The sequence below is a fragment of the Ctenopharyngodon idella genome, chromosome 18 (assembly GCF_019924925.1).
Source record: "Ctenopharyngodon idella isolate HZGC_01 chromosome 18, HZGC01, whole genome shotgun sequence".
NCBI classification, from domain to species: domain Eukaryota; kingdom Metazoa; phylum Chordata; class Actinopteri; order Cypriniformes; family Xenocyprididae; genus Ctenopharyngodon; species Ctenopharyngodon idella.
In genome coordinates, this window is record NC_067237.1 from 18938357 (window position 1) to 18956693 (window position 18337).

The 18337-nt window shown below is 38.2% G+C and overlaps 2 protein-coding genes across 2 annotated transcripts; both read left to right on the forward strand.

The window, feature by feature from the left end:
- Window positions 1-438: 438 nt before the first annotated feature.
- Window positions 439-15580, forward strand: si:dkey-24l11.2 (uncharacterized protein LOC100034462 homolog). The gene is made up of 12 exons (XM_051870302.1): window positions 439-593; window positions 3069-3776; window positions 6052-6111; window positions 6186-6238; window positions 6329-6473; window positions 6594-6976; window positions 8932-9160; window positions 10928-11045; window positions 11419-11530; window positions 11680-11791; window positions 14158-14270; window positions 15369-15580. Exons 1-12 carry the CDS (start codon window positions 564-566, stop codon window positions 15427-15429), a joined length of 2124 nt encoding a protein of 707 aa, XP_051726262.1. The 5' UTR covers window positions 439-563; the 3' UTR covers window positions 15430-15580.
- A 1383-nt stretch (window positions 15581-16963) lies between these two features.
- Window positions 16964-18337, forward strand: ch25hl1.1 (cholesterol 25-hydroxylase like 1, tandem duplicate 1). Its single transcript, XM_051870315.1, has one exon. It carries the CDS (start codon window positions 17498-17500, stop codon window positions 18335-18337), a length of 840 nt encoding a protein of 279 aa, XP_051726275.1. The 5' UTR covers window positions 16964-17497.

Consider the following 18337-nt stretch of genomic DNA (forward strand, 5'->3'; position numbering starts at 1 on the left):
TAGGCGTCTCTGTCGCTATTCCTGCCCCGTTTTATTGTAATGTAGGACCGCTTTTGGCATCCAGAGGACCAGCCACATAGCCCGAAAGAGAGATGCTGCTTTTCCAGAACGGTGCCGAAGTATATTGATGACAGCGTCACGTGGTAGATGTTACTTTCTTACTCGCTGGTCAGTTTGGACGAATCACAGTTGCTCGTGATTACATCCTAAAGCGTTCTTACAAATCATTGCTGGAGGAGATTTTCATTTTATCATTGATATTATTTCAGGTACAAATTAACAGATTCAAACGATTAGGCTTTTTAGTGTGAAAATATCTCCAGTAATGGAAAAAATCGTCTTGAGATTTGAATGCGGATCAATGGACGGTTAGACTTTTTGAGCCAGTAAAGCGTCCCCTAGAGGAAGACGACGTTTTGTTTAATTTTTTCATCAAACATATGCCTCTTAATCCTAGAAACTCGTGTGTTCATGCTAACGTAAACGTAAACGACACAGAGCGACAGCAATAAGTACTGAAGTATTGGACAGTTTACATTGACTACAAGGTGCTATCCGATTAAATGGAGTCAGAAAGTGCGGGTGTGGAGCAGGTTAGTGGCAAATCTGTTAGGTGTCATCCACCACAAATATATACACCAGTAATTGTGATCAGTGCTATAATTCAGGACATTAACATCACATTAACCTCAACATGAGTAATCAAAAACAACATGGTATTTTAAACAGTCAAACTTGAAGTTTAGCAGCACTTCCTGATCCCAAAGTGCGTGTTAGCGGTGTACGATTCCTCAGTAAATGAATCGTACATTGAATCGTTTCGAAGAATCAGATGAATAGGTTCAATTTGAATATCATAGTTTTAATAATAAAACACAATTAACACAGCTAATAAAAGTGTTAATCAGTATTAACATGAATATTAGTGATGGGAGAAATTAAGCTTTTCGAAACTCGAATGAAATGAACCAGTTGATTCGCTAAATGATTCAGTGTTTCGAAGACCTCGGCTCGAAACACTACTTCTTGCGGCACTTGCTGGTCAAAACGGTGTAAATTCAACAAAAACTAAACCTGTAAACAAAATATATATTTTTAAAGAGATCTTAAAAGGTTTGATATTGAAATGCTTAGTTTTATGATCAAAGCTCTGTAGTGTAATTGTGGGGGTCAAATACATATAATGCAATTCAATTATGATTCAGAGATATAAAAATAAACACTCCTCAAAGGCCTGATTTGATATTCACATTTAAACACGATTTTTCATTATTTTTATGTATAGTAAACCTAAATTGTTTCTGTCCAGTAAATGGTCATATGGAAATATTACTAACAATATGAAAGTTATTCTTACATTTACTTTTTAAAAGTTAATGAAAGATTTCACAGCAAAAAGACATGTGTACCATGACCTGAAGGTGGACATTTTTAGAATTATACTAAAAGACTTTTTTTCTTACTAAACAGAAATAAAGGCTTTGCAGTATATCATATCAATAATTTAGAGGCCTTTGTAAATCACATATTAAATATGATACAGTATAGGATTTATAGGGTTAAATATGAAGGTTTTGTAAAATATTTTGTTCTTTTATATTAATGCTTGTTTTGGGTGTTATTAGGCAGGGCTTGGCCAATTAGAAGCAATTAAAATATTTTTCTTTTTGTAATATAGATGCTTAAGTATCATTTATTAAATTAACTCATTCATTAAATTAATTGAAAATAAAACAAAATTATAAAAGTGCTGAAATCAATTGACTTAGTGAGTTTGATACAAGCTCCGAACCACTGATTGAAACAAAAGATTTGTAAATTTAGTTTCATGAAGCAGTGTTACGAAAGTGCCCATAATAACTAATGCACATACATTTATTAGAATGTGTTAAAGTGCAGTCACATTAGCGTTGCCGTTGTGCCAGGCAAAAATGGTTTTGTCAATGGTTTTTGTCACTTTTAAACCAAGCCGCTTTGTGTCGATCAAAACACTGCAAATTCGCATGACCACCTGAATCTTTCGCCTTCACATGAAATTCCAGATAGCATGGATTCCTATTGAAATGACTATATTTTGCCTCTATATTTGCAGAACAATGGTCACTTATACGGACATAAAAAAGTCTGATAAAAAAAGTTGTCAGTAGTGTAGCAATGCATGAATCACCGCTCCCACAGAGGACTCTTTCAAAACAAGCAGTTTTCTCTTGGTCAGTGTGGTGAATTCGCATGACCAACATGAGCAAAATCTGCTTAGGGACATTTTTCACTTCATGCAAAACTCCCGTGGCTGGTTGCATAAACCTAGCCTCTATGTTAAGACTGTGACTTAAGATCTAGTTTGACCAAATAGCAGTTAGTTAGGGCTAATCAGTCTTACTTTTCTGATTCAAATTAGACCGATCTACCTTTTTATGTAACTGACTTTACAAACTTAGTACCAGTCTTGGAAAAAAAATTAGCTGACTTTAGTTTTAAGACTAGTCTAAGTAGTTTATGCAACTGGTCAATTGCGGATGACTAAATTTCACCTGTCAAAATTCGCAGAACAGTAAATGTGACCCCAGGAGTTCTTAACTCTGACCCTCGATATCCACTTTAACAAGCTTATCAAGGTCTTCAGGATTACTAGAAAGTTATAGACAGGATAGTTTGATCAAGGTTGGAGCTAAACTCTGCAGGAAAGTGGACCTCGAGGGTCAGGGTTGAGAACCCCTCATCTAGAGCGATTTAAAAGAACTACTGATTCAGTATAAGCAGTTCACTGAATGAACTGTTCGAAAGAGCCATTTTGCTGAAATGAATCTGAATTCTAGTCACTAGTCACATGCTTTTGAGTGAGTTCAATGTTCACTTTCAGATGTTATGTAAATGCATTAAGTAGGTTTAATGCATGTTAACAGGGAAAGGTTTTAAGCAGATATTTTCAGCAGATAATTACAGTGCCTCTTATGGTTCTGTTCATTGCTGTTAGATGGTAGTGTTTTATTGTTGAATGATTACAAATAGTTATCTTTCTGTTTAATCATTAAAATATATTTTAATGTTGTTTTATTTATGTTTCACAGTCATTGGTTCCTGAGGATGAACCAGCCCCACAGTCTGTGTCGGTTGAGACTGAAAAGGACAACTCAAGCCATGATACTGAGATTAGCAGTAAAGACACTTCCCAGAAGGCCGCTCAGGTGCAGCAACTGTGCCGTTTTTACTCTCAGGGCAGGCGATGCTATTACGGGAAAAGGTGCCGCTTTCTTCATCAGAGAGCTGAAGGTCCAATGAAAGAAGGAGAGAATGGTACAGCTCACAAGGAGAAAGAAGGAAACGTGGATGGTCAAGCATCAGACCCACAGCAGCAGTCGAGTGAAAACGGCCAATCTGGTTCAGAGAAACATCCGCCTCCGTCCAGCCGCAGAACTGCTCCCATGAAGCAGGACAGACCCAGGCGTCCCTGCCGCTACTTTCTGTCTGGGTTTTGTGCAATGGAGGACCGGTGTCGCTTTTTGCATCCACAGCAGTTTCCGTCCGTGGAGGACCAGCCTCACGGCCCGAGAGAGAGGAGCAGCTTCAGGCCTTCCGCTCCAGCCGCACGATCAGCTAAAAGTCATGAGCAGGTCAAACTGGCTGATCTTACTGAAGAGGTCTGCAAGGAGCTGAGAGCCACTGAGATCGCTCAGCTGATCAAGAGATTTCCGAAAGAAAATCTCATCGTGCAGGAGAGAGAAGATGGACAGCTGACCTACTACAGAGTCACGGTTCAAGCCACGGACCCTGACTGGGTGAGCACTTATTGTATTGAACATAAAGTGGATTAAAGTGCCCCTATCATGCTATTTTAAAGGGATAGTTCACCCAAAAATGAAAATTACCCCATGATTTACTCATCCTCAAGCCATCCTAGGTGTATATGACTATCTTCTTTCAGACAAATACAATCTGAGTTCTATTAAACAATGTCCTGGCTCTTCCAAGATTTATAATGGCAGTGAATAGAGGATGAGATTTTGAAGCCCAAAAAAGTGTATCCATCCATCATATAAGCTATCCACTCGGCTCCAGGGGGTTAATAAAGGCCTTCTGAAGCGAAGTGATGCGTTTGTGTAAGAAAAATATCTATATTTAAAACTTTAAAAACTTAAATAACTGTCTTCCGGCAAAAGAGTGACCCCTAACGCGATGTAAGAGTAGGAGTAGTGTGCAACAAACTCAAGCTTCTCTTATGTTGAAATCCTCAGACATTTCTCTTTAAGAATTCTCATTTTAGACTTTCGTGACCGGGGTTTTGTTTTACTCTCTCATCTGCGCTTCCGCATTCATCAAAATGTCAAGAGTTCACTCTTTCGCCGTAAATTGATGCGTACGGATACTAGTTATTTTAGTTTTTAAAGTTTTAAATATGAATATTTTTCTTACACAAACGCATCACTTTGCTTCAGAAGGCCTTTATTAACCCCCTGGAACCTTGTGGATAACTTTTATGATGGATGGATGCACTTTTTTTGGACTTCAAAATCTCATCCTCTATTTACTGCCATTATAAATCTTGGAAGAGCCAGGACATTATTTAATATAACTCCGATTGTATTCGTCTGAAAGAAGAAAGTCATTTACACCTAGGATGGCTTGAAGTTGAATAAATCATGGGGTAATTTTCATTTTTGTGTGAACTAACCCTTTAAACTTTCTAATTTTGTTCTGAAGTTCTCTTAAAATAGGTTCACATGCATCCAAAAAAAACAAAAAACACTTTAATTTTCTCATATTACACAGTACAGCATCACCTTTTTTTTCACAGTATCAGAAATGGTTTGATAAAGGATTCGGTCTCCCTAAACCCCACATTTCCGAGAGCGTACTCTGCTCTGATTGGTCAGATGGCCCAGTCTGTTGTGATTGGCCTACTGCTTACAGCACGTGTCAGAAACAAAACACCCATTACCATTTGAATTTCAGCTCCGACGGCTTCCTCAGCACTTGAATACGACAGTAACGGTGGTTTTACTGTATCAATTCGAGTCTCTTCCAGGCCTCAGCTACAATTACAGTGTTTGAGGGCATGTCAAAGTAGATGCTGTTTGCGAGCGGACATTATGCAGATGTGTTATTGACCTACACAGGTTCGAGCAGGAAGTAAGGCTGGAATTACTGATGACTTGACAACACTTTTTACAAACCGCTGTATAACACACTACATGAAACGTAATATCTGAAAAAGCATAATGGGGTCAATTTAAAGTACAGGCAACCATGTGCCAAATGGCAAAGTTCTAGCTAGTATTAATATAATGGGAATTAGGGAGCACTAAAGTATTTGCCAAACCTTAATATCAGTATCATACAGCTGATTGTGCAAAACGAAATGAAAGAAGATCAAGAATGGATTACTTTCGTATTATGCTTGTTTGCAGAACTTATTCAAACTTATTGAATGTTACATAATGGATTTTTATAAGGATTTTTATAAACCAATGTAGCCTAATCATTTTAAAGTCCTCATGAAATTTCCATGCTTTTGGGGTCAGAAAGATTTTTAAATGTTTTTTAAAGAAGTCTCTTCTGCTCACCAAGGCTGCATTTAATTGATCAAAATACAATAAAAACAGTACTTTTGTGAAATATTATTACAATTTAAAATAGCTGTTTTCTATATTAATATGATGTAAAATATCATTTATTCCTGTGATCAAAGCTGAATTTTCAGTATCATTACTCCAGTCTTCAGTGTCACATGATCATTCAGAAATCATTCTAATATGTTGATTTTTTTTTTTTTAGGATTCTTTGATAAATAAAGTAAAAATGATGAGCATTTATTTGAAATAGAAATTTTTATATCATTATACTTTTTTTTACTGTTACTTTTGATCAATTTAATACATCAACATTATTATTATTATTTTCAAAAGAAAAATCTTGTATAATATATATATATATATATATATATATATATATATAATATAGGTATACAAATATACATTTTAATGAGTAGACAAAAGTTAGATTTGACAGTACTACAGTAGTTTTATAGTCATCAATATTTTCTCTGTTTTGCAGCCATTTGACCTTAACGAAGTGGACATCATGGTCAGCTTTCCTGAGAGTTACCCTCAAGAGGTGTGCATCTTTGAAATGTTTCAAATTTGATGTTAAAATGTCTGTTTTTGCTAATGAAAGCTAATGTATCATAGGTTTTCACTGTGGATATCCCTGAGGACCAGGACTTACCATCACTTATGGGGAGGTGAGAAGAACTGTTTATATTGCACACACTGTGCATGCAAATATAAACTGATATCGATAACTGTATTTATTTTATGCTATGTGAATGCAGACATGTGCAGAAGGCCTCAGAGGAATGGCTGAGGGCTAAACATGCCACTAATCAGCTGATGGGCAGAGTTGAGCTGCTCTTCAGGCCGTACTTGCGCTGGCTGGACCGTAGTATGGAGAAACTCTTCACTGATGGAGCCAGACAGGTGAGACTCTAAAACAGCCAATCAGATTCCAGCTGGAAAGTGTCTTCCAGTGATGCATCAGTGAACAGACTCAGGTGAACCTAGATCTAGTATTAATCACTTTCAAATCTCTCTTCTCAGTTGAAAAAAGACGTTGACCTTGAGAGGGCTGGAATACAGTTTGTTCCCTATGAACAACTCAAGGTCACCGTTTTTAAGAGCAAATCCAAGAAATCAGATGCTCCTGAGCGTATAGTGTCACTCACAGTGGCTTCAGGGGAGGAGGAGGAGGAGGAGGTGGAGGAGAAAGTGCATGATGAAGCTAAAGTAGAGGAGGAGGAGGATGAGGATCAGGATGAAACTGCTCTCGGTATTGATGGGGAGGAAGGTGGCCACCAGGTGGAGAACGTAAAAACAAGAGAGCGACGAAGAGGTACTGAAATGAAACTGCTGGGTCTGAAACTGGGAGAACAAACAGCTACTGTGGCGGCCAGACAGATCTCAGTGTCCCTGAGGTGCAACAGGTGAATTTCAGTCCTCTTTCAAACTAAACTAAAACATTTCATTGGAGTTTTCAGATGGTAATCGGAGATCAGAACTCTGGCCTTTTTATACCTGGTATTTACATCTTTCTTTAATGATTCTGTCACAAGTGATGAAGACAGATCGTTGTTTACACCAGGTTTTAAGGCCCGTTCACACTAAGGATGACAACTATAAAGTTTCAATAATTGGTCTAATTCTGTTGGAATGGGGAAGTCCATTAATGTCACAAAGGAGCAATATTGTTATTGTCCATTGGCGTGGATGCTAATATAGTTATATTTATCTTTATAGTTATTGTTCTTGGTGTGAACAGGCCTTTATCATTTTGTTTGTTTGTTTGTTTCATCCAAGGACAGTTCTCTGATTGTTTGACTACATACATACATTTTCCTACAAATTTGGAGTCTCTAACTTATTCTCTTTAGCGCCATCAACTGTCCGAAGTTTCTCTCACGTTTGTGCTAATAACGTTTGAACCATAAGGGCTATTTTCTGTTTGAATTTCTGCTCATTTAAATTTGTCAGCCATTTTGAATTTTGTCATAAAATGCTGTATTTTTACGAACACATGAGCGTATTGTTACGAAACTCAGTATGTGCCATTGGCACCATGCCCTGAATATACTCAAAAAGTTTTGCAACAAAATATTTATAATGAAATTTTTAAAAATGCTAATAGCTTTTGAATAATTTCATTTATTTTAATGAAACTGGTCTTGATAGATTCCTTGAATCAAACCGAGAACAACGATACCTGTTATGCCATAATCGATCGAAATTGTTGTCTGTCATTTCTTTGAAAAATTAATTTTTCAAGCTCCTCCTAGACTGTTGGTCCAATTTTCACCAAAATTGACTCAGATCATGCCAGCAAAAAGTTATTAAAAGCTTTTGGGTTGACCCAACGGTTCTCAAAAAACGCATCAGCAAAATTAATGACAGGATGCCAAGCTGACTCTGAGGCTGTAACAGCAAACTTTGTCATTGTCACCTCACACTGACCACACCACATTAATTTGGTAACGGCACCACCTGTCGGTCAAAAGGGATAAGCAATTAAATCATATTACTAGTGATTCTATTTATGATTTTTCAGCCATTTTGACTAAAATCATCTAAAATTGTTTTTAAATACTCATTGTTGCAGTTGGTCTGATGCTCCTAGCCATACTTGCATAACTCATCATGCCTTTTTAATTGCTGCTTGCAGCTATATTTTTTAAATATTTTATTATATATTGTCCTGGTTTCACAGACAGGGCTTAGATTAAGCCAGGATTAGGCCTTAGTTCAATTAGGACATTTAAGTAGCTTTTATAAACGTGCCTTAGGAAAAAACATTACTGGTGTGCATTTTGAGACCAAACAATGGTATTGACGTATTTTAAGATATGTCAATACAAGTTGTCTTCAGGTTAAAACAGCCCAAACGTGCATTTTAGTCTGGGACTAGGCTTAAGCCTTGTCTGTGAAACCAGGGGTTTATATTTTAACAAAAACATATTGAAACAAATACTATATTACATATTTTAAAATAAAAAATATGGAAAAATATCAAAATTAACTTTAAGTCGACACATAAATGTATGATTGTTTCTCTTTAAAACTGTGTATACCAAGTTTAAAACATTTTGTGAAGGAGTGATTGTGTGCTAGATGAGAAGGCGGTTCTTCGCTTTTGTGAGTGACGCATCAAGAAGATGTGATCACATGCATTTCAAACTCCCCCCAAATGTCATTTCAAAGATTGGATCACAAAACGTTTAGTAAATGTTTAGAAATACATCTATATTTAGAGCTGTCCATTTATGATTGGATCACGTAGGTCTGATGTCAATACCAGGTGCAAACATGGCCTCTTGTTTTTTTTAAATGATTTATCACAAACTGCCCTCAGGCAAAAGCGCAAGTATCCATGTTCCCCTTTTTCTAGGTGTAAAGAGGACTCTGACCTGACCCTGAGCGGGCGTCTACCCTATACTGCTATGTGTGAGAATTGTGGAGCAGATATCAGGGCGGCCTTCAGACCTAGTATGATTCACCACTACAGTGATGTTTTGGGCTATCTGGACATTAACTCAGCTGTGCCTGTAGACCTGGTACTGCAGGACTCCGAGTTCAGTATTGGTTGCCTTAACTGCAACAAGGAGGACACAATTCAGGTCTGCAAAGATTCACTGGACATAACATTTGCATTCACATGAGATATATATATATATATATATATATATATATATATATATATATATATCATTTGATTATATATATAAGTTTTATGGCAGTAAGATTTTTTAATAAAGATTAAAGTTTTTTTTTTTTTAAATATTAAAAAAAAAAAAAAAAAATTCAGCAAGAACACATTAACCTGATCAAAATTGACAGTAAAGACATTTACAATGTTACAACAGATTTCTATTTCAAATTAATTCTTTTTAACGGTCGCTATTGATCAAAGAATCCTGAAAAAAATGTGTCATGGTTTCCACAATAATATAGTTATATATTGGCACATAATAATAAGAAGAAGAAGAAGAAGGAGAATGTTGGTCACACTTTAGATTAGGGTCCAATTCTCACTGTTAACTAACTATTAACTAAGATTTTTCCTCCGTAAACTCCTAATTACTGCTTATTAATAGTTAGTAAGGTATTTTGTTAAAGGGTTAGTTCACCCAAAAATGAAAATTCTGTCATTAATTACTCACCCTCATGTCGTTCCAAACCCGTAAGACCTTCATTCATCTTCGGAACGCAAATTAAGATATTTTTGATAAAATCCGATGGCTCAGTGAGGTCTCCATTGCCAGGAAGATAATTAACACTTTCAAACGCTTAGAAAGCTACTAAAGACATATTTTAAAACAGTTCATGTGACTACAGTGGTTCAACCTTAATGTTATGAAGCGACGAGAATACTTTTTGTGCACCAAAAAAACAAAATAACTACTTCATTCAACAATATCTAGTGATGGGCGATTTCAAAACACTGCTTCATGAAGCTTTATGAATCTTTTGTTTCGAATCAGTGGTTTGGAGCACGTATCAAACTGCCCAAGTCACGCACCCCACTGGTGAACCATTGAAATTTCGAAACACTTATGACATAACAAATCCTCGTTTACTGAAATCACGTGACTTTAGCAGTTTGATACACGCTCCGAACCACGGATTCGAAACGAGAGATTCGTAAAGCTTCGAAGCTTCATGAAGCAGTGTTTTGAAATCGCCCATCATTAGATATTTTGTTTTTTTGGCACACAAAAAGTATTGTCGTCGCTTCATAACATTAAGGTTGAACCACTGTAGTCACATGAACTGTTTTAAATACATCTTTAGTAGCTTTCTGGGCATCTGGAAGTGTTAATTGTCTTGCTGTTGATAGAGGCCTCACTGAGCCATCGGATTTCATCAAAAATGTCTTAATTTGTGTTCTGAAGATGAACAAAGGTCTTACGGGTGTGGAACGACATGAGGGTGAGTAATTAATGACAGAATTTTCATTTTTGGGTGAACTAACCCTTTAAGTTTCGGTATTGGGTAGGATTAAGAGATGTAGAATATGGTTATGCAGAATAAGGCATTAATATGTGGTTTATAATTACTTCTAAACAGCCAATATCCTAGTAATATGCACGCTAATATGCAACTAGTTAATAGTGAGAATTGGACCCTAAAATAAAGTGTTGCTGAAATCAAATTAGCATATTAAAATGATTTCATGTGAATAAAACATGAAACCATGTTCTATGGTTTCATACAATGAATCATGTGACACTGAAGACTGGAGTAATTCAGCATTTTATAATATATTAAAATAGAGTAATAATAAATTATTAAAATAAATGCAGTCTTGATGAGCATAAGAGATATTGTATCTAATTATATACTGTATTTTAAGTTCTCAAACAACAAACTTTTTTTTTTTCTAGAATCTGACCTATGGGCAAAACTGGGAACAAAACTGCCAACATTGTCATACCAAACTCAGAATTTTTGTGGAAGCGACACAATTTCAGTTCATCCAGCCACAGACCAGAAATCAAACAGGTCTGAACCTTGTCTTATATCTTCACTGATTCTGTGGAGGTCTTGTTTCTTGTGCGTTGACATTCTGTGTCAAGGGTTAGTCTCGCTGCGAGGGATTATTTACCACCTGCACCTGGTTTTCCACTAAAGCTTAGCAAGGATGGGAGACCCCCTGGTTGGGTTGATGCTGGAATTATGTGTGTGGGTTCTGTTGCCCCATATAGGGACACACACTATACTGTAAAAGTCCTAAGGTGTTTCTGAAATCATTGGTTAATTGGTGTGTGTTCTGGTGCCCTGTGGTTGAGGAGATTCCAAACTCCCTTTGTAAATTTCATTGAGTATAAAGCAACTTATAAATATAACAAATTATTATTATTTACTAAATTTACAGGTGGAGCTCCTAAATACACTCGACGTTACAGAGACCCTGCAGTTCAGCAAGGGAAACCCCTACCTGATAAAGGTGTCTGCAGGCATTTCAGACAAAGTCACCGGTGGCTAAGGTAACTGTCGGGAACAGCGTCTGGGACTGTAAGAGGTTTATTTTGTAGCAGAAAACGCTGTGTACCACCAAGTCCTCTTGTTTGACCTACAAAATGCCCTTGGCTCATATTTAGGGCAGCCGTCTTGCATTAATGATCTCTCCTGCCAGATTTCCATGCTGCGGTCGGGCGTACCCATGTGATGTGTGCCATGATGAAGATCAGGACCATCTGATGGAGCTGGCCAACAGAATGATCTGCGGTTATTGTGCCAAAGAGCAGGTCAGCGGCAAAAACTCTGTCAGACCGACGGGATGAGGATTATTTTCACCTCAATCCCCCTTAACCTAAATATTACATTGAAATTAGAGACAAATTAGGCAGGTTTCCAGCCCGTTTAAACCTTTTGGCTTTGCGGGTGCAACTAAAAGGGTATGACCCACATTTTGCAAAAGACAAACAAAAACACAACATTTGTTCCGACGACACCAATGAGTCTCATCTGTTTTTTCTTCAGTTCACATTTTTTCCACAAGTTTATCATCCGAAAGTAACAAAAAAAATGTCTTTAGAAATGTGTTAATATTACCATGAACTGCTTAGGACCAACAATATGCTAAATTATAAAAGTAACATAGGCTGAGTAGGAAAATTAATCATTTTTGTTTTAAATTTTTTGAATTTAGGTGTTTTCATGAAAGTAATTTACTGCATAAAACAAACTGTTTATCCTCGCCACATGTGAACCCACTTTTATGGCCCGTCGTCCACATGAACCGGAAGTTGCGACCGTCTTTACTTCAGCATGTGAAGTATTTTCAGAGTGAAACGGAATATTGATTGCTTGGTTTTTCCTGCAGGGAATTGATTGGATATAGAAAAGTGGGCGTTCCTTTTAGCTCACTGTCAAAGCTCACAGCAGAATGACAGTTGGAGGAAGTACTTTTTCAGATTTTGATTAAAGATTACAAAGACAATTTTTTTTGTGGATTAACTTGCACATAGACTATATTGTCAAAAGTATTGGGACACCCCTCCAAATCATTGAATTCAGGTGTTCCAATCACTTCCATGGCCACTGGTGTATAAAATCAAGCACCTAGGCATGCAGACTGCTTCTACAAACATTTGTGAAAGAATGGGTCGCTCTCAGGAGCTCAGTGAATTCAAGCGTGGTATATCGTGATAGGTTGCCACCTGTGCAATAAGTCCATTCGTGAAATTTTCTCACTACTAAATATTCCACGGTCAGCTGTTAGTGGTATAACAAAGTGGAAGCAACTGGGAACAACAGCAACTCAGCCACGAAGTGGTAGGCCACTTAAAACCACAGAGCGGGTTCAGCGCATGCTGAGGCGCACAGTGCGCAGAAGTCACCAACTTTCTGCAGAGTCAATAGCTACAGACCTCCAAACTTCGAGTGGCCTTCAGATTAGGCTCAGGAACAGCGCGGAGAGAGCTTCATGGAATGGGTTTCTATGGCCGAGCAGCTGCATCCAAGCCTTGCATCACCACGTGCAATGCAAAGCGTCGGACGCAGTGGTGTAAAGCACACCGCCACTAGACTCTAGAGCAGTGGAGACGTGTTCTCTGGAGTGACGAATCACACTTCTCTGGACGAGTCTGGCTTTGGCGGTTGCCGGGAGAATGGTACTTGCCTGACTGCATTGTGCCAAGTGTAAAGTTTGGTGGAGGGGGGATTATGGTGTGGGGTTGTTTTTCAGAGGTTGGGCTTGGCCCCTTAGTTCCAGTGAAAGGAACTCTTAATGCTTCAGCATACCAAGACATTTTGGACAATTTCATGCTCCCAAATTTGTAGGAACAGTTTGAGGATGGCCCCTTCCTGTTCCAACATCACTGCGCACCAGTGCACAAAGCAAGGTCCATATAGACATGGATGAGCGAGTTTGGTGTGGAGGAACTTGACTGGCCTGCACAGAGTCCTGACCTCAACCCGATAGAACACCTTTGGGATGAATTAGAGCAGAGACTGCGAGCCAGGCCTTCTCGCCAACATCACTGCCTGACCTCACAAATGTGCTTCTAGAAGAATGGTCAAAAATTCCCATAAACACACTCCTAAACCTTGTGGAAAGCCTTCCCAGAAGAGTTGAAGCTGTAATAGCTGCAAAGGGTGGGCCAACTCCATATTAAACCCTACTGATTAAGAATGGGATGTCATTAAAGTTCATGTGCACGTAAAGGCAGGCGTCCCAAAACTTTTGGCAATATAAATTTGTTTAGCACAAGACTAGTAATTTGTGCTAACAAAGTAAATAGGGTCAATTGATTTCATGCTGACTTTTTTCATAGATTGGAGAAAAAGACAAATTTGCACCCAAATATTGTAGAGTTTGACCACACACATGGCCGTTGACATTAACATTGTTAAGCCAAAGAGTTTTACTGTAAAAAGTACAAGCTGTACAAAATGATTTCCAAAATAGTACTGTATAATAACTATAGCTTTGTTTCTTATTTTTCTATACAGGAATGATTGCATTGTGCATTTAGGGTAGCCTTTTTCCTGCTGTCTAGAAGTCAATCAGAACAGAGCTGTGGCCCATTATTTTGGGTTTCAAGTTGAGAACCACTGGTGTATAATATACTTAAGATTTTTGACTTCTTGTTTTGTTTTCTCCTTCTAGCCATACAGTAACGGTAAGCCGTGTGTTGGTTGCGGAAGTATGATGACAAGAGCCACCTTCACAAGCCACTGGGAGGGCGGACAGGGCTGTAGAAACAAGGCTAAGATGAGCAGGTATGTGCTGATTTCCCTATACCATATAAATCATGTGGCAATTAAATATAGCATAGTGTAATATTTCCCTTCCATCTACTGTTACATACGTTGCAACTCGCCAGTGATTAATATAGTGTTTGAACCGTACCATTTGTACACTCTGTCACAGATACACACTTTTAAACCTTGAACTAATAACTAAGTTGACCTAAGTTGTTGACAAGCCTAGAATATGGTAGAGGTTTATTTTTAAAGAGGTTATATGATGCTTTATATCACGTGTAATGTATCTGTTTGTGCTTGTATATGATCTGCAAAGTCACAAAGGGATTTATCTTATCTTTTAGAGAACACTGAGCTAGACCTGCCTAAAACGCCTTGATAGAAGTCCGATATTAGTCAGATTTCGATCAGATATTACTTCCTCAAACGTCTACATCACAATGTGAAATATTAGCATAATGCCCGTCCAAAGGCGTACGCAGAGAGAAGACGGGGCTTCAGTGAATTGTAGTCACAGAGACGCTGTGTGTTTTGATGCGAAATCAGTGGTTAAGAATTATTTATAACGCTGTTCTTGCGCACAGCACATTTTACAGAGGACAGCTAGACTACTTACCACTGTGAAATGTTCTGCTCAAGTCGTTCTTGCAGAGTTGATTGTGATCGATCAGCTTGATCATCATCATTTTCAGAATCCGATTCTGGCTCGAACTGATATGGTAAAACCGATGACATTATTGTGTTTACAAATGCTTAAAGCCTTGGAAGCAAAAGCTCATGATTATGGTAAGGGGCGTTACATTTCCAACAAATGCTTGAAGTGTTTGGCCAATTGGCGTGTTTCAGAGTAAGACAGACTGGGATTAGAGGAGCTGCAATAATGTACAGCATGTGAAAAATAATGGGGTTTTTTTTAGCATTAAATCATGTTATCCTATCCTATTACACCCAATAAACAAAATTATGAACTTTTAAAATAACATCATATGCTCCCTTAAATGCACATGTAAACTGTTGGTGAACTATGTGTTGTAAACAAATTGGATATGACTTGATCATTTTGTCTCTGAACTGCATATGAACCTTTTGCTGTTATCTTATTTTTCTACACAGGAATGACCGGCACAAATACACCAACACACGTAAAACGGTGGCAAGGAAAAAAAGTGAATAATGATGCCAAAGGATCTTATTTTCAACCAATCAGATGATTCATGGCCAGGTCCCCAATTAAGTCATTTATGAGACATCTTTAGATTTACTTTTCGGATGATTTTGCAAAATTGTTTTCTTGCAGTGATTTTTTTTTTTTTTTTTTTTTTTTTTTTAAATAAAATACATTTAACAGATTTGACATATATTCAGCTTAACCATTTTCTTTTAGTAGAAATAAATATGCATATTATGTATGTACATAAATTTACTCAGACCTTTGGTTTTAGATTGCTTAAGAATATATGAAATAACGTTCAGAGTCATTTGGACTTGAAAACTTTGTTAAACGTTATAATCATTATGAGTTTTTTTTTTTTTTTTTAATGCAATCTAATGGATACTTGTATCCCAAATGTAGTAGTGAAATAAGCAAAATATGGAATGCAAAATATTTATCTGCATTTTCTATGATTGCAATTGAAATAAAATTATGTAAAAAACATTTGGTTGTTGTTATTATTATTTGAGAATGGGATATGAAAATATTTAATTCAACACTTCATACATTTGTGGCCATAAGTTTACACACCCCTTGCAGAATTTGCAAAATGTTAATAATTAAAAAATATATGAGAGGGATCATAACAATTGCATTTTTTTTTTTTTAGTACTGCCCTGAATAAGGGCAGTACTAAATAAAACAGATGTTTACATATAGTACACAAGAATGATTAAAGCGGTCCTTGATTATGATTTCACTTTTTTAACTTTAGTTAGTGTGTAATGTTGCTGTTTGAGCATAAACAACATCTGCAAAGTTACGACGCTCAAAGTTCAATGCAAAGGGAGATATTTTCTTTTACAGAAATCACTTTAAGGACTACAATAAATGGCTGGTAGGGACTACAACGAGCTTCTTCCCAGGTTGGTGACATCACTAACCCTAAAATTTACATAAACCCCTGCCCCCGAGAACACGAGAAAGGGGGTGTGGCCATGTTGGGCTGCTTTAGAGAAGAGGAAGAGTTGTTGTAGTAGAGTGTTGTTGCCATGCCGTCATTTTACGCCGGACTGCTTCACAAACGAGGGTCAATTCAACGCTGGATTTGCACAAAAGATTAACATGACGGCACATGCTAGTCGATGAGTTGAATCAACTCCACAGCAACTACATAAATTTATCCACTAACCATTCAGAAACGTCCAGTTTCATTCTAAAAGTTGTAACTTCTTCCTGAGTCTCTCCATCAGTGTCCGACTCCGGTTTGAACGATGTAAGGCTGAACACCGTTACTGACAATCCTCATTTTGGCTGCGTGAGATTCTCCAGCTTTGTTGTTGAGCAAACGAAGCGTTAAAGCTCCGCCCTCTTCTGGAAAGGGGGTCGGGAGCAGCAGCTCATTTGCATTTAAAGGGACACACACAAAAATGGTGTGTTTTTACTCACCCAAATAGAAGCAAATTTGACAAGCTATAATAAATGATCTGTGGGGTATTTTGAGCTGAAACTTCACAGACACATTCTGGGGACACCAAAGATTTATATTACATCTTGTAAAAGGGGCATTAAACAGTAGGTCCCCTTTACCACAAATTACCCCTGTTCAAAAGTTTTGACACACTTGATTCTTTTGAATAGGAGGATCAGTGGATATTGTTGTTATTTTGTCCTGGATAGTAGAAGGTCCTTGCTAGGTCTTAGTAATAATTACATTTAAATGTCTATTTAAAGTTACACAGTTTTTTAAATGATTATATTTACTTGATTGTATCAAAGCTGTTGATTCAACAAAATGGAGAGAAATGATCAGTTCAATAACCCAGACTTTAGAGGAGGGAGAGACGGGGGTATTTGAGAAAGATTTTCTTTTGCGCCAAGAATTGAAGTAATCCAGCATAACATTAGTTTACTAGCAGTCTTGTTTCACGTTTTGGAAACTTTCAATTGTGGGGTATTGGCTGAGAGAAATGGAGAGAAAGTGCCTTATCATGGATTTACTGGAGTTCCAAGTCTGGCTCAGCAGTATAAATAGGTCTGGGATATTCCCCATCAGCATTCACTTGCCATTGCTCAATCCAGCAGCAGGATGTGGAACATCAGTGAAGTCGCTCTTCAGCTCCCAACTTCCACAACTTCAAACCGTCTCCTCCAGCCCCTGTGGGACCACCTGCTTTTTCAGCACTACAGCCAGATCTCGTCTCCGTTCTTCCCAGTGCTGCTCGCCTTCTCCAGCTACATCATCTTCAGCGTCCCCTTCGCGGTCCTGGATGTCCTAGGAGAGAAAGCTCCTCTTTTCAAGTACAAGATCCAAAAGGGGCGGCGTCCCACCGTAGGCATGATGGTGAGGACTCTGGGGACGGCGGTGTACAATCATCTGGTGTTTGTTCTTCCGGCTGTGTTGATCACCAACGTGGTGATGCCCGCTCCCCCACTCCCTGCAGTTGCTCCGACAGTATGGGAGCTGTTCTCAGGCGTGTTGGGTGTCTTGCTCATCTTCGATGCTCAGTACTTCCTCTGGCACATGGTGCACCACAAAAACCCTCACCTGTACAGATGGGTCCATGCCATCCATCACGATTACATCTCGCCGTTCTCCTGGTCCACCCAGCACCTGAGCGGTGTGGAGCTGATGACGGTGGGCTTCTGGAGCAACCTCAATCCCATCCTGCTCAAGTGCCATCCTTTGACCGTATGGACGCTCTCTGTTTTCAGCATTTGGATGTCTGTGGAAGACCATATCGGCTACGACCTGCCATATTCTCCTAGTCACCTGGTTCCTTTTGGGCTTCTTGGAGGGACGATGACCCATGACATACATCACCAGAAACCCAGCAGCAACTTTGCACCCTTCTTTAGTCACTGGGATAGACTCTTTGGCACTGCTGTAACAGTGAAACGGACTCAGAAAAGTGATAAAGAACAGTAG

What these genes read in the sequence shown, in the direction of transcription:
- ch25hl1.1 (XM_051870315.1), top strand. Translation starts at nt 17,498, where the DNA reads ATGTGGAACATCAGTGAAGTCGCTCTTCAGCTCCCAACTTCCACAACT.
- si:dkey-24l11.2 (XM_051870302.1), top strand. Translation starts at nt 564, where the DNA reads ATGGAGTCAGAAAGTGCGGGTGTGGAGCAG. An exon ending in ACAAGGAGGACACAATTCAG is followed by an intron (nt 9,161 to 10,927) that starts GTCTGCAAAGAT and finishes TTTTTTTTCTAG; the next exon opens with AATCTGACCTATGGGCAAAA. An exon ending in GTTATTGTGCCAAAGAGCAG is followed by an intron (nt 11,792 to 14,157) that starts GTCAGCGGCAAA and finishes TTCTCCTTCTAG; the next exon opens with CCATACAGTAACGGTAAGCC.